This window comes from Neoarius graeffei, chromosome 23 (genome assembly GCF_027579695.1).
Source record: "Neoarius graeffei isolate fNeoGra1 chromosome 23, fNeoGra1.pri, whole genome shotgun sequence".
Lineage (NCBI taxonomy): Eukaryota > Metazoa > Chordata > Actinopteri > Siluriformes > Ariidae > Neoarius > Neoarius graeffei.
This window is the reverse complement of record NC_083591.1, coordinates 57707159-57721522: the sequence shown is the minus strand read 5'-3', so window position 1 is coordinate 57721522 and position 14364 is coordinate 57707159. Positions and strand designations below refer to the sequence as shown.

At 42.2% G+C, this 14364-nt stretch overlaps 1 protein-coding gene across 8 annotated transcripts in view; it reads left to right on the top strand.

Annotated features, from left to right (window-relative positions):
* st3gal3b (ST3 beta-galactoside alpha-2,3-sialyltransferase 3b) overlaps positions 1–14364 on the top strand; it is a 131545-nt gene that overhangs the window by 44011 nt on the left and 73170 nt on the right. For all 8 annotated transcript variants that reach the window (XM_060906530.1, XM_060906528.1, XM_060906529.1 and 5 more), the window contains exon 2: positions 12330–12474. In XM_060906530.1, the coding sequence (XP_060762513.1) occupies positions 12342–12474 (133 nt within the window). In that variant the 5' untranslated portion in view covers positions 12330–12341. The remainder of the gene's footprint in view (positions 1–12329; positions 12475–14364) is intronic.

The following is a 14364-nucleotide window of genomic DNA, read 5'->3' as shown; positions in this document are numbered from 1 at the left end:
GAACCCCGGTGTAGCGCGTTCCCACTAACCCGTATAACTCTAACCTGTCATTTACAGCACATGATTTACTCCGGTATATGATTTAATTCTTTAAGCCCTTCTATTTAAAAAAAAAATTCTAATTTTTGTTCTAGAAGGATGAAAAATAACACCAGCAGACACTGGGTGTATTTTTAGAGCGCTGTGTGGGGAATAAAAAGAACAACATGGACATTTCAGTCTCTGAGTCAGAAAGCAGCTCGATGCCCCAACCAGAGCTGGATACGTGATAACAGTGTGATAAGTGTTTATTGGCTCGGTACCACGCCCGACTTGACACGCCCGAACATGAGCACACTTTTATCTTACACTGACCAGAGGCACCTCTATAGCTATATACCAAACATCTCAACACATCTTCTAATTGCTTCAGGACAGATGAAATGAAATCACACAAGTGGAAGCTCCATCTCTGTCTCCCAGGGCTCGATCCTTGGACCATTACTATTCAACCTTTATATGCTCCCACTTGGACAAATTATCAAGAACAACTCAATTACTTTATTTCTACTATTGTTTAATTCTTATATTATTTTTTATTTTCCTCTCTTCTTCCCCCTTTATTTTATGTGATTTTATTTTCTATTGTTTACTGTTGTGGGTGCAATTGGTCTTAAGTGATCAATCTCATTAAATCAGTCTCAAATCAGTCTCATTAAATCAGTCTCATTAATAATACCATTAATTTTAGTGCTTAATAATAAATTACCAAACAGCTAAATTATGATATATTCCAAATTATTATGATCACTACTGATGCAGCAATAATGTATCACTTACCGTACTACATAGACAGCCAATAGCACTCATATACACCTTGGATAAAGGCAATTTGGAATTCTTTGAGATTGTGTGACTTCAAGGATACAGTAGCAAAACAGACAAACAAGCACAGTTTAACAGAAAATAATTGAATTTATTATAACAATGATAAAAATGAGTAATAGCAGTTGAATACATTCAAATGGTCATCAGTGATGTGTGTGTGTGTGTGTGTGTGTGTGTATCGCCTCGTGGCCTAAGGACAAAGGGGGGGGGGGGTCACCACGTGGCTTGTTGAGAACAAAGGGATTAGCCCTGGTTGGTAATTCACTAGCTTATAACTTCACTAAATCCACTGAAATCTTGATGAGGTCAAAATATGTGTAATAATGAAATTAAAGGTGTTAGAAAGGATAGGAAAAGGGCATGCAACACTTATCTTTTAAACAACTGAGAGAACAAAAATAGAACAATGATCAATTCAACACTCTGAGTGTCTACAGTGTGCACAATTAAACAGTGCCTGAGTTTAAATTCACACTACTTCATAAAGCTAATTCCTAAGACTAGTTTTGCCCCAAATGCCAATCTTACTTCCAGTATCTTGCTTCTATGCAAGAATGCAGAGATGTTCCGAAACTTCCGGAGTTCACGGAGGTTGTGCAGGCTTCCGTGAAAGCGCAGAGAATTTCTTGGTCTGAACTTCAGCGTTCGTGAGGAAAAGTCTCTGATCAAACAATGTGCACAGCGATTAAGTCAGAAGGAATCCGGTCGCTTCTAACTTTTTAATTAACTGCTTTGGGCTGCAGTCGTAACGTTACTTATAATGAACAAATAAACCGGTTGTAACTCAATCTGAGTGAGATGGCGCGATTTAAGTAGTTTTACCGTGGCCAGTGGTAAACGAAAACGCGCTGAATCTTCTTTCTTGCCAGGCAGAAGTCATGGTTTCGGACGGTCCGATGAGAGGATTTCTCTTTATGTCTGTAGTGACACGAGGTCCCACAGCGCCAAAGAGAGAGACGGAAGTGTGGTTGAGTCACTTGTGGACTCAGGGAGGATGTGACGTAGGTAATCCCGCCCAGGCGTGACGTAGGTCATCGCGGAAGTTGGTTGATGGGATCTGTAGTTCTAAAAGGGTGGCTGTACCTACACTGTTTTGCCTTTACCTCTGTAAAGCACATTGAACTGCCACTGTGTATGAAATGCGCTATATAAATAAACTTGCCTTGCCTATCCTCCATCTCAATCTCTGTCTCCGTCTCTATCTCCATCTCTGTCTCTATCTCCATCTCTGTCTCCATCTCCATGTCTGTCTCTTCTTCTTTGCCAACACCTTATTATTCCCCTGGTTGGGGGTCGGTGGCCATGATCCCCCTCCTCCATTTCTGCCTGTCCTCGGCGTCCTGTTCATTCAACCCTAGTTCTTCCAGTCTCTCACTCAGTCCATCTTTCCATCTCTTCAACTGGTGCCCTCTGCTCCTCTTTCCCCTCACTGGCTCTTCCCATGCCTGTTTCACCACCTCCTCCTTCTTTTTCCTTAAAATATGACCGTACCAGCGGAGTTTATTTTGTTCTATTACTGTTACTACACTTGCCATCACTGTTGTTCTTCTTCTCACTTCCTCGTTTCTTATCCTGTCATGCAGTGTCACTCCCAGCATCTTTCGGAGCATGCTCATCTCTGTTGTTAGTAGTTTTCTTTGATCTTTCTTCTTTAAGCCCCAGCATTCTGACCCATAAGTCAACACTGGCCTGACTACGGTTGTATAGACCTTTGCTTTCAGTCTCATTGGCATCCTTTTGTCAGTTATAATTGGCTTAACCTCCTTCCATTTCATCCAGCTGGCACTCACCCTTGCTTGTACCTCCTTTTCACACCCTCCTCTATCAGCAACTAGCGATCCCAGGTATTTGAAACAATTTACCTGCTTCAGTTCCTCTCCATGTCTGTCTCTGATGGTAACATTCTCATCTCCTTTCTTACTGCACATGAACACCTCCGTCTTTTTGGCATTCGCCTTCAACCTGTGTCTTTCCAGACTCTCCTGCCATCTCACAAGTCTGTCCTGCAGTTGACCGGCGCAGGGGCTTCAAAGTTTGGGAGAATAGCAGGGTACAAATAATTTACAGCAGGGTGCAAAATGGTAAAATGTCTGCCAGCGGCAGACATAATGCACGCAAAGCGTGCAGGGATATATGCAAGTACGAATTTTTCATGGGGCGGGATGGTTTGGAACAGGCCATCTAAAATTGGGATAACATTTACCCGGGACGGGTATTTGAGGCGGGTCGTCTAGCTTAAGCTTGATTAGCGTTGTTACGCACGCCAGTGTTTCCCACAGAAATTTTGGAGACTATGGGGGAGGCGCGGGGGTTGTTTAAAATTGAGTGATATGTTAAATATTAAGTTATTACTGAAAAACTATTGATTAAAAAAACAGACACTGAGAAATGGTCCTATAAACAACTTTACCAATATAAAAGATTACCAGGACTACAAAAATGCAGAAAAATAGGCTTTACTTATCCAAATGCACCTGTTGGTTCAAAAGTTAAAGTGCAGAGAACCTCACAGCACAACATGAAGTTACCTTAAAATATAATATAAATACCTCAGCTTTCATGTAAGAAAAAAAAACTATTAATACTAGTACTGTGTGCAGGCAGTCTCTCCTGAAGACTAAATTAAACAATAATTATAAACTCATAAAATAAATGGCTCAGGCTTCATAGAAGAAAAAAACAATTTGAACAGAATCTCACAGTATGATGCTGAAGCTGCCTAAACAATGGAAAATAAAATACCATTTTGGCAAAAATGTTGGCATCCATTAATTTCTTGTATTAAGTAAAAAAAAATGTTGCCAGATACTGCTGACGTTTTACAGCCCAAAATATGTTCAAAACCCACCAAAATGCACTTAAAACCGCCCAAATTGGGCGGGAAAACGCGCAATCTGGCAACACAGGCAGCAGTAATGGCTGCACTCGTGTCGAGGATGTAAACACAGTTGACGCGGCAACGGACATACACGACATAGTGGATGTAATTTACGTTCACAACTTTTTTTGCTGTCAGAAATATTTAATATTAAATTTTGTGACTCGACTGACAATAGCCGGCGGCATAACAAGCCATAGCCGGCGATTTGCCGCCGGTGACCGGCTACTTTTGAGACCGCTGTCTGCCATAATCACCAGATCGTCTGCAAAAAGCAGCTCCCACAGATTTTCAGCTCTTGGATGCTCTGACAGTATGTCAGTGACAATCGCGAACAAAAGGGGACTTGATGCTGAGCCTTGGTGTAGTCCTACCCTGATCACAAACTTTCTTGACATCCCTTCTGCTGTTCTCTAGCTCCATCTCTGTCTCCGTCTCCATCTCCATGTCTGTCTCCGTCTCCATGTCTGTCTCCATCTCATCTTTGTCTCCATCTTGATGTCAATCTCTTTCTCCATGTCCATCTCAGGGCTTGACATTAAGGACTGCCCGATTGCCCAGGGCAAGTGAAACATGCATTCAGGCAAGTGTGATATGTCTTCAACATGCCTGACCGGGTAAGTTGGAATGAGCATATATTACAAACTAGCGCCACAAAAATGAGGCTTTTTGATCGTTTATTTCAGTTCCTAAACACGTCCCTCACTTTTGTATCCGCCACTACGTCTTGGCTGTTTTCTTAGTCTCGGTTTCATTTACTGCTTTGCAGGTTATTTTACAGTGGTGCTTGAAAGTTTGTGAACCCTTTAGAATTTTCTATATTTCTGCATAAATATGACCTAAAACATCATCAGATTTTCACACAAGTCCTAAAAGTAGATAAAGAGAACCCAGTTAAACAAATGAGACAAAAATATTATACTTGGTCATTTATTTATTGAGGAAAATGATCCAATATTACATATCTGTGAGTGGCAAAAGTATGTGAACCTCTAGGATTAGCAGTTAATTTTAAGGTGAAATTAGAGTCAGGTGTTTTCAATCAATGGGATGACAATCAGGTGTGAGTGGGCACCCTGTTTTATTTAAAGAACAGGGATCTATCAAAGTCTGATCTTCACAACACATGTTTGTGGAAGTGTATCATGGCATGAACAAAGGAGATTTCTGAGGACCTCAGAAAAAGAATTGTTGATGCTCATCAGTCTGGAAAAGGTTACAAAACCATCTCTAAAGAGTTTGGACTCCACCAATCCACAGTCAGACAGATTGTGTACAAATGGAGGAAATTCAAGACCATTGTTACCCTCCCCAGGAGTGGTCAACCAACAAAGATCACTCCAAGAGCAAGGCGTGCAATAGTCGGAGAGGTCACAAAAGACCCCAGGGTAACTTCTAAGCAACTGAAGACCCCTCTCACATTGGCTAATGTTAATGTTCATGAGTCCACCATCAGGAGAACACTGAACAACAATGGTGTGCATGGCAGGGTTGCAAGGAGAAAGCCACTGCTCTCCAAAAAGAACATTGCTGCTCGTCTGCAGTTTGCTAAAGATCACGTGGACAAGCCAGAAGGCTATTGGAAAAATGTTTTGTGGATGGATGAGACCAAAATAGAACTTTTTGGTTTAAATGAGAAGCGTTATGTTTGGAGAAAGGAAAACACTGCATTCCAGCATAAGAACCTTATCCCATCTGTGAAACATGGTGGTGGTAGTATCATGGTTTGGGCCTGTTTTGCTGCATCTGGGCCAGGACGGCTTGCCATCATTGATGGAACAATGAATTCTGAATGATACCAGTGAATTCTAAAGGAAAATGTCAGGACATCTGTCCATGAACTGAATCTCAAGAGAAGGTGGGTCATGCAGCAAGACGACGACCCTAAGCACACAAGTCGTTCTACCAGAGAATGGCTAAAGAAGAATAAAGTGAATGTTTTGGAATGGCCAAGTCAAAGTCCTGACCTTAATCCAATGGAAATGTTGTGGAAGGACCTGAAGCGAGCAGTTCATGTGAGGAAACCCACCAACATCCCAGAGTTGAAGCTGTTCTGTACGGAGGAACGGGCTAAAATTCCTCCAAGCCGGTGTGCAGGACTGATCAACAGTTACCGCAAACGTTTAGTTGCAGTTATTGCTGCACAAGGGGGTCACACCAGATACTGAAAGCAAAGGGTCACATACTTTTGCCACTCACAGATATGTAATATTGGATCATTTTCTTCAATAAATAAATGACCAAGTATAATATTTTTGTCTCATTTGTTTAACTGGGTTCTCTTTATCTACTTTTAGGACTTGTGTGAAAATCTGATGATGTTTTAGGTCATATTTATGCAGAAATGTAGAAAATTCTAAAGGGTTCACAAACTTTCAAGCACAACTGTATATCCCCCCGCTGGTGTAGTATGGGACGCAGACTGTTTATAAACCCCTTGTGCATGACGTCACGCATCACGTGATAATTACAGCTGGGGTCAGACACACCGTCTTTCATGCAAGCAGCTTAATCCGTCTTCAGTATGGTGAATTTTTGCGCTGTTTTTGTTCGTTCAAACAGAGAAAGAGAGAGAAGGCATCACCGTCTCCCCGCTATCAAGAAAAATGTTAACAAACAGAAGCAAATGCTTCAAGAACAACGAGGAAATGAGCGGTTAAAGAATACGGAGAGGAGCTCAGCCTGAAAACTCCAGAGAAATTGACGATTGTATTTAAAATGTATTTTACAAAAACAGAAAGTCGGAAGTGAGGATGGAAGAGTTTGCTTAAGAATCTCGTTTTGTTTTTTTTTCTGCTCGCATTCGAGTTCGCTTCTTCATGAAAGTGTTTGATTTTCTTACAGGTGAAGCCGCTTCCTTCTTCAACACAGAAAACCCAGATTGGGTTCAAACAACTCGGGCATAAAAACCTCAACAAGGAGCGACATGAGCGATAAATCCTGAAAGAGCAGAACAGATTCAGAGCAGAGAGAGCTGCAGCTTTGCTTCTGTTATCAGAGGAACGCAGTCCTGCACAAAATATTCATATATCTTTTATTAAATTTATTTTTTTTTGGGTGGGGTATATCATCTGCCTCTAGGTTTATTTAAAAAAACCAAACCCTGTGCTGTGTCATGACACACCAGTTGCACTGATTCAGTTACAGGTTGCCAGGTCTGTATAAAACAACCACAACCTACACACTAAATAATTTTAAACTTGAACGTTATCCTGTCTGTCATGACGCAGCGTGGTTTTTTTTTTTTTTTTTTTTAACCTAGAGGTGGATGATGTATATATTCTCACACAGTACTGTTCAAAAGTCTTGGCACCCTATTGTTTTCTTCATACAAACTCTTTTAGATTTCTGTTTTATGATTTCTACATTATGGAGTAATGAACCTACAGTCTGAGAGAGTTCTACACAAACACACTGAACTTTACAACAGCTGCACGCATGTGAAATGGAAATACATCGACTCGGGCAGGAAAAACTATTTTGGATAAAATTATTGTCCGTTACAAGTAAAAAATAACCAAACTTAATCAATAACCAAACTTCAGCTCAGTGTGTGATCTTCATTTTATGTTGCAATTCACAACTATTCTGTTTTTCCTAAAAAAAAAAGTCTTACTTACAAAATAGGGGTCAAGTGATAATATTGGGGGGGCAAGTGGAAATTAACCCCCACTCCCCCCCAGGGCAAGGGGCTTTAAAAGTTAGCCCATGTTTACATTAGACCGTATCAGTGGATCATCAGATTAACGTTTTTAAAACGATTAGCGTGCACACAGCAACACCAATACACGGATACGCTCGGCTCCGCAGGCATCCTGCGCTCCAAATCACTCCGCCCTGAACAGCGAGTGCCCTCTGGAGGGTGCGCACTCCGGCCTTGCGCAGCTCACAGAGCACGCGAGTGAAGTGAACAAGCAGTGATTCGGGACTGAGCCACTGTGTGTGTGATCCCAGTGCATATCACTTACCACTTGCAAGTGGAAGGATGGCAAGCCTAAAGACAATCATAACTACACAATGGGCAGTATTTGCATCAGTATTTGCAGTATTTTCATACTTTTATACTCTTTAATGAAAGGTGATACAAGGCGGAAGTCCGCGCCGTTTTTCAGCAGTCGCGTCACATGACCAACGCCAGCGAATCAGGAAGGTGGATGTCACAGTGATGTTGTCCAATGACGACGCCAGCTAGAGCTCAGCACAGCGTATCCGCGTATCTCAATGTTTACACAGCACCGGAGCTGACACGATCTGGATTGAATACGTGGACCCTGGCGGATTCTCGTTTCCCGGCGTTTCCAGGCGGTTTAATGTAAACGGACAGTGCATCCGTGAAGAAAACGAGACAGATACGGTCTAATGTAAACTTGTCCTTAATGTCGAGCCCTGAATCTCTGTCTTTCTCCATGTCCATCTCCATCTCTGTCCTCCTTCTCCATCTCTATCTCCATCTCTTCCCCTCCATCCTCACACTTTTTTCACGCCGTCTCAGTGGTGTGTGTTCAGGTTGTGCACGCCTGGGTGTGCGCAGCACTCAGTTTGTTCTGTCCTGCACCATCATCCTGGAGATCCCATCATTCTTCTTCCTCTTGATATTCACAGCCCAACTCCAGAATTATTGGCACTCTCAGTAATGCTGGGTAAAGAAAAAAGTCTTTGGTTTAATTTCTTTAATGTCATTTTTATTCTAAGAAAATTTTATAAAACCACACACACACACACACACACACACACACCTCACAAACTGCACCGTGAGAATTTTTAATGTGATTCTACAGAATGTGATTAAATCGTTCAAGGTTTTTTTATTTGCCATTTGTGCATAAACCAACAGTTCAGACACATTGGAATTTTTGTGCAGGGCTCTCAGTCAACAGATTAGAAAATAAAAACACTATAATAAAAATATAAAATATAGAAACACTATACAATACGTTGGGGGGGGAGGGGTAAAAAAGTTATATGCTCAAAATTTTAAATACAAGTATTAAACAGAAGGCGAGGGCAAATATTAAATAACAGTAATAAAATAAAAGGCTGGTCCTGAGTGCTGTTCCTGGATTATTAAAAGAGGGGAAGTTATATGGAAATATTGCACATTTTGGGAGGGGGATGAAAGTTATGTGGGGAAATTGCACAGTTAAAATATTGCACATTTATCAGAGGGTATATGACACATAATCCTGTTCCACAGGTAATAGTAGATCACATATTGCATATGACAAGTGAAGTGAGGTCGTAATGGTTGTCACGCTTGTTCAATAATTTTGTTTTGCCATCAGTCTGACTGTGGCAGGGAAGAAGCTGGTGAAGAACCGTGTCCGGGTTGTACGTGCGGTGTTTGTGTCTGAGCAGAGAGTGAGCTGGGTGGCGTGAGTCTCCTGATGATTCCCTCTGCTCTTTTCCAACAGCGCTGCACATACACTCAGTGCGTTTACATGCACATCCAAATCGAGCTGCTGTCGGTAATCGAGCAGGGTCCCAGCAGGGGTGCCAGAGAAATCCAATCCTACATGCACACAAGGAAATCGAGCTATTGTGTGAGGTGCATTGTGCACCCGAGCCACAGGTGGCGCTACACGCCCCATCGTGTTGGTACACTTCCGGTTGTCGTCATGAAGAAGAGCTATTCAAGAGTGTAAACAAAGTTATCAGTTCCGTGTTCTCCATTGCGCGTTTTTCTCCCGTCCATGCATTTTAATATATTCAACTCCTTAAGCTGAATGAGCATGAACTCTGTCTCCTCATTGCTCCAGAAGTGCACGTTTCTGCTCGCCATTTTCTCCTCTTCGTTTGTTCCTCCTGACCTCTTCTGCTGCTCGCTACTACTGTTGTCATGCCAACCAAGGCTGTCGTGTTTCCCGCTTGTGGTCTCGTCACTCGTCACTTCCGGAAGGGGCAGTGCTGAAGTAAGTAGCTCGATAGGGTTTACATGCACTAAGTAGCTCGGCTACAATCGCATAATCTAGGTCGCGTAGCTCGATTACGAGAAATCCAGTTCGGTTCAATTTCAGCCGAGCTAAGGTGTTTCCATGGCATTTAGAACTTTGATTTCAGTCGAGCAACGGCAGAAATTCGATTTTCTCTATGTGCATGTAAACGCACTCATAGAGTCCATGGAAGGAAGTTTTGTCCCTATGATCCTCTCTGCTGTCTTTATGACTCTTTGCAGAGCCTTCCTCTGACTCCTTCCTTCCTGACTCCTTCCTTCCTTTGACTCCTTCCTTCCTTTGACTCCTTCCTTCCTGACTCCTTCCTTCCTGACTCCTTCCTTCCTCTGACTCCTTCCTTCCTGTCTCCTTCCTTCCTCTGTCTCCTTCCTTCCTCTGTCTCCTTCCTTCCTCTGACTCCTTCCTTCCTCTGACTCCTTCCTTCCTCTGACTCCTTCCTTCCTCTGACTCCTTCCTTCCTTCCTTCCTTCCTTCCTTCCTTCCTTCCTTCCTTCCTTCCTTCCTGTCTCCTTCCTTCCTCTGTCTCCTTCCTTCCTCTGACTCCTTCCTGACTCCTTCCTTCCTCTGACTCCTTCCTCTGACTCCTTCCTTCCTGTCTCCTTCCTTCCTCTGACTCCTTCCTTCCTGACTCCTTCCTTCCTCTGACTCCTTCCTTCCTCTGTCTCCTTCCTTCCTTCCTCTGACTCCTTCCTTCCTCTGACTCCTTCCTTCCTCTGACTCCTTCCTTCCTCTGACTCCTTCCTTTGACTCCTTCCTTCCTCTGACTCCTTCCTTCCTCTGACTCCTTCCTTCCTCTGACTCCTTCCTTCCTCTGTCTCCTTCCTTCCTCTGACTCCTTCCTTCCTCTGACTCCTTCCTTCCTCTGACTCCTTCCTTCCTCTGACTCCTTCCTTCCTTCCTTCCTTCCTTCCTTCCTTCCTTCCTTCCTTCCTTCCTTCCTTCCTCTGTCTCCTTCCTTCCTTCCTCTGACTCCTTCCTTCCTCTGACTCCTTCCTTCCTCTGACTCCTTCCTTCCTCTGACTCTTTGGAGAGCTCCCTGTCGGGGGCCGGCCTAGCATCGAGTCAGCATAGCATGTTAGCTCAGGGTAGGATTCCAGCACGCTCTGTTTCGAAAAGTCCTAAATGACTCCGCTCTCTCAGCTGTAATAAGGTCGCCCGATCATAGAAAACGTTAGCAGACTGTGTCTTAACTCGGCACAAAAAAGTAAGAAAGAAAAGAAGACAAAGAAGTAACTTGACTCGGAGAGCTCCGCGACGTCGCCCTCTGGGGAGCGCCATCTTGTTTTTGTAAACCGAAATCATGTTCCTGTTTACATCGTCCACGACTTCTGTTTCAGTGAGAGATTACAGGAATATTAGAACAAACGTGTTCATATAATTATTTGCATAAATCAAATACAGCCATAACATTTAAACCACCGATGTAATATCGTGCCACCAAACCGGCTGTGATGTGTCGAGGCCTGGAGCTCTGAAGGTGTGCTGTGGGATCTGGGACCAAGACATTAGCAGCAGATCCTTTAAGTCCTGTGAGTGAGTTGTGAGGTGGAGCCTCCATGGATTGGACGTGGTTATCCAGACGCTGATTGGATTGAGATGTAGGGAATTTGGAGGCCAGGCCAACACCTTGTGACGTTCCTCAAACCCGAACAATTCCTGCAGTCTATAGGAAGTGTGATCCTGCTGAAAGAGGACTCTGTCTTTTGGGAAATCTGTTGCCATGAAGCGGTGTATTTGGTGTTCAGGTAGGTGGTACGTGCCAAAGTAACATCCACATGAACCCCAGGACCCAAGGAGAACATTTCCCAGAACATCACATCACATCACACCACCTCCACCAGCTTGCCTTCTTTCTGGTGCCATCTCTTCACCAGGTCCACATGATGTAAAGGAAAACATGATTCATCAGACCAGGCCACCTTCTTCCACTGCTCCATCGTCCAGCTCTGATGCTCATGTGCACATTGTAGGTCTTTCAGTGGTGGACAGAGGGTCAGTATGGGCTCTCTGACCGATCTCCATACACAGCAAGCTACAATACCCTGTGTGAGCTAACGCCTTTCTATCAGAACCAGCATTCACGTTTTGTCCTACAGTAGCTCTTCTGTGGAATTGGACCAGACGGTTAGCTTTTGCTCCTAATGAGCCTTGTGCACCCATGACCCAAGGACCACTTTTGTTCGGTACTAACCACAGCATAGCAGAAACACCCCCACAAGGTGTGCCAGTGTGGAGATGCTCAGACCCAGTCATCTCACCATCACAATTTGGCAAAGTCGCTCAGATCCTCACGCTCACCTATTTTTCCTGCTTCCAACACGTCAACTTTTGAGAACTGACGGTTCTCTTTCTTGCTGCCGAATAAACTCCACCCTTCGACAGGTGCCGTTGGAATGAGAGAATCAATTATTCATGTCAGCTGTCAGTGGTTTTAATGTTGTTGTAGCTCATTTGGTGTGTAACCATCTATTAAATAAATATATTTTGAGGATGTGCTGGAGTGTACTTGGAGCAACCAGGTTGAAAATTAGATGTGATTTTTTTTTTTTTTCTTTTTTTGTAAATTGGTGAATTCCTTCAGCATTGTGTGTGTGTGTGTGTGTGTGTGTGTGTGTGTGTGTTTCTCCCTGCAGGAGAAGCAGCAGATGGTACCATGTGAAAGCCTGAGGATCATGAAGGCCACACACAAGCTGCTGTTTGCTCTGTGCCCCATGCTGGTCCTGGTCTTCATCTACTACTCCTCCTGGAAGCTTCATCACATATGGGGACACAAATCACGTGAGTGACGTTCCTGTCCTCGCTGTCTCGCTTTATCTGCCCTCTGAGTCTCTGTCCTTGTCCAGCTGCCCTTCAGTCTGTCACGATGTTGCGCGCCATGTTTAGTTCAGTCATTAGACTGTTCTCCCTGACTGGGGTTTGTGTGAAAGCGTCTTTCTCACCTCTCGCTAATGGGACGATCTCAGTCGCACTTCTTCCAGAGACGTTCAGCGGTTCTCCACACAGCGCTGCGTAAACTGGGGCACGTCGTTTCATAACGTGAAGCGAAAAGGCTGAGTGAATCGTCATGGGGTTCCTTAGTATTTTTTTTATTTAAATAATTTTTTCATGGTTCTTTCAATAAACTTCCTCATCGGCGGCGTCTCGTTTGGGATTTTAACGGCGCTTGGAGCTATGGTACAGTTCTCTCCTGGTTTATTATTTTTATTTATTTCAGATTTTTAAAAAAAATACATTGTCGGTTTCTGTTTCGGAAGATTAAAGCAAATTAAATCGTCCCACAGATTCTGTACTGGATCACATCAAGAAATACGAGATGAAAACATGAACAGCCTGAAAAATTTCCAAACATTATTAAGTTTTAATGCTTGCCTTTTGTTCTGTCCTTTATTTTTTTTTAACTTTGTGGGGGGAAGAGTTTCTCTAATCCGGAACAGAATGAATACAAGATTATAAAAAGCAATTTAAAGATATCTTCAGGCCAGATTAAATGTAAATCATTTAAAAAAAAATGTGTTTATTAATTTGCTTTCTTATTTAATTACACACCTAGCTATGTCTTGGCTATATTTTATTTTAATTTACATTTTTTATTATTTATTTGTTTGTATACTTTTTCAGTTAGTTAGCTAGTTAATTAAAAATAAAAAAGTATAATATTTGCAGACCAGAGAAAATATTTAATATCTGCCTTTCATTTCATCCATTTATTCATTCATTCAGTCATTCATTCTATTTATTTATTTATTTGAGAGTGATTACATCAACTTTAATTTGTAGGACGCAAATACAATATAAACAAAAAAGCACGCACTAGTTGCAGATCAGATTAAATATTTTGTCTGCTTTCGCCCTACTTTTTTAAACTTTTTGTTAATTTTATTTTAATTTATTGTAGTTTTCTAATTAGTGAGACATAAATATTAAAACAAGCAATTTTGTAAATATTTTTGTATATAAAATCTATAATATAAATTTATAAAATTAAGCACAATGTTTGGAGGCCTGGGATAACATTTTAAAGATTTATTTTTAAAAATATTTTTTATTTTTTATTTTTAATAATAATGGTAACTATATTTATTGAGAAATGATGTAAGCAGGAACAGAAACTTATTAATATCTTAATGTCAGATTTTAACGAGTGTGAAAGCTGCGAGTCGATTTCTGACGGTTCGTAAAAACTCCTGAATTTCTCAGATTTGTCCAGCAGAGGGAGCGAGAGAACAGGGAAGGGATTTGGGATTGGAACAGACCCGGCACTGTGGAATGTTACAGTGTGCACTCCGAAATTAACTCTGGAGTTTAATACGAATCTAAAAATAGAACCCTAACCAGCTGCTCTCTCTCTCTGTCTCTTTCTGGGAAGGTGAGAAGCTTCATAACAATTTCAGAAACGTATCGGAGCTGAAGTTATGCAGATATTTAAAAAGTGCACAAAATAATAGAAATGACAAAACTGAAGATAACGGCTCTAAATGTTTTTACTGCATGACTGAACGGAAAGGTGAAAACCTTTACAGAGCTTTTTTTTTTTCCACCCCATTCGCTCCGTGACTGTGTGTTTGGCTGGCGCACTTTGATGATGTCATTCTTCTGAACTTACATCTCCTTGTCAGAATATAGCAGAAGAGCAACACAAATCCTCTCTCTCTTCACAGTTTGGGAGAA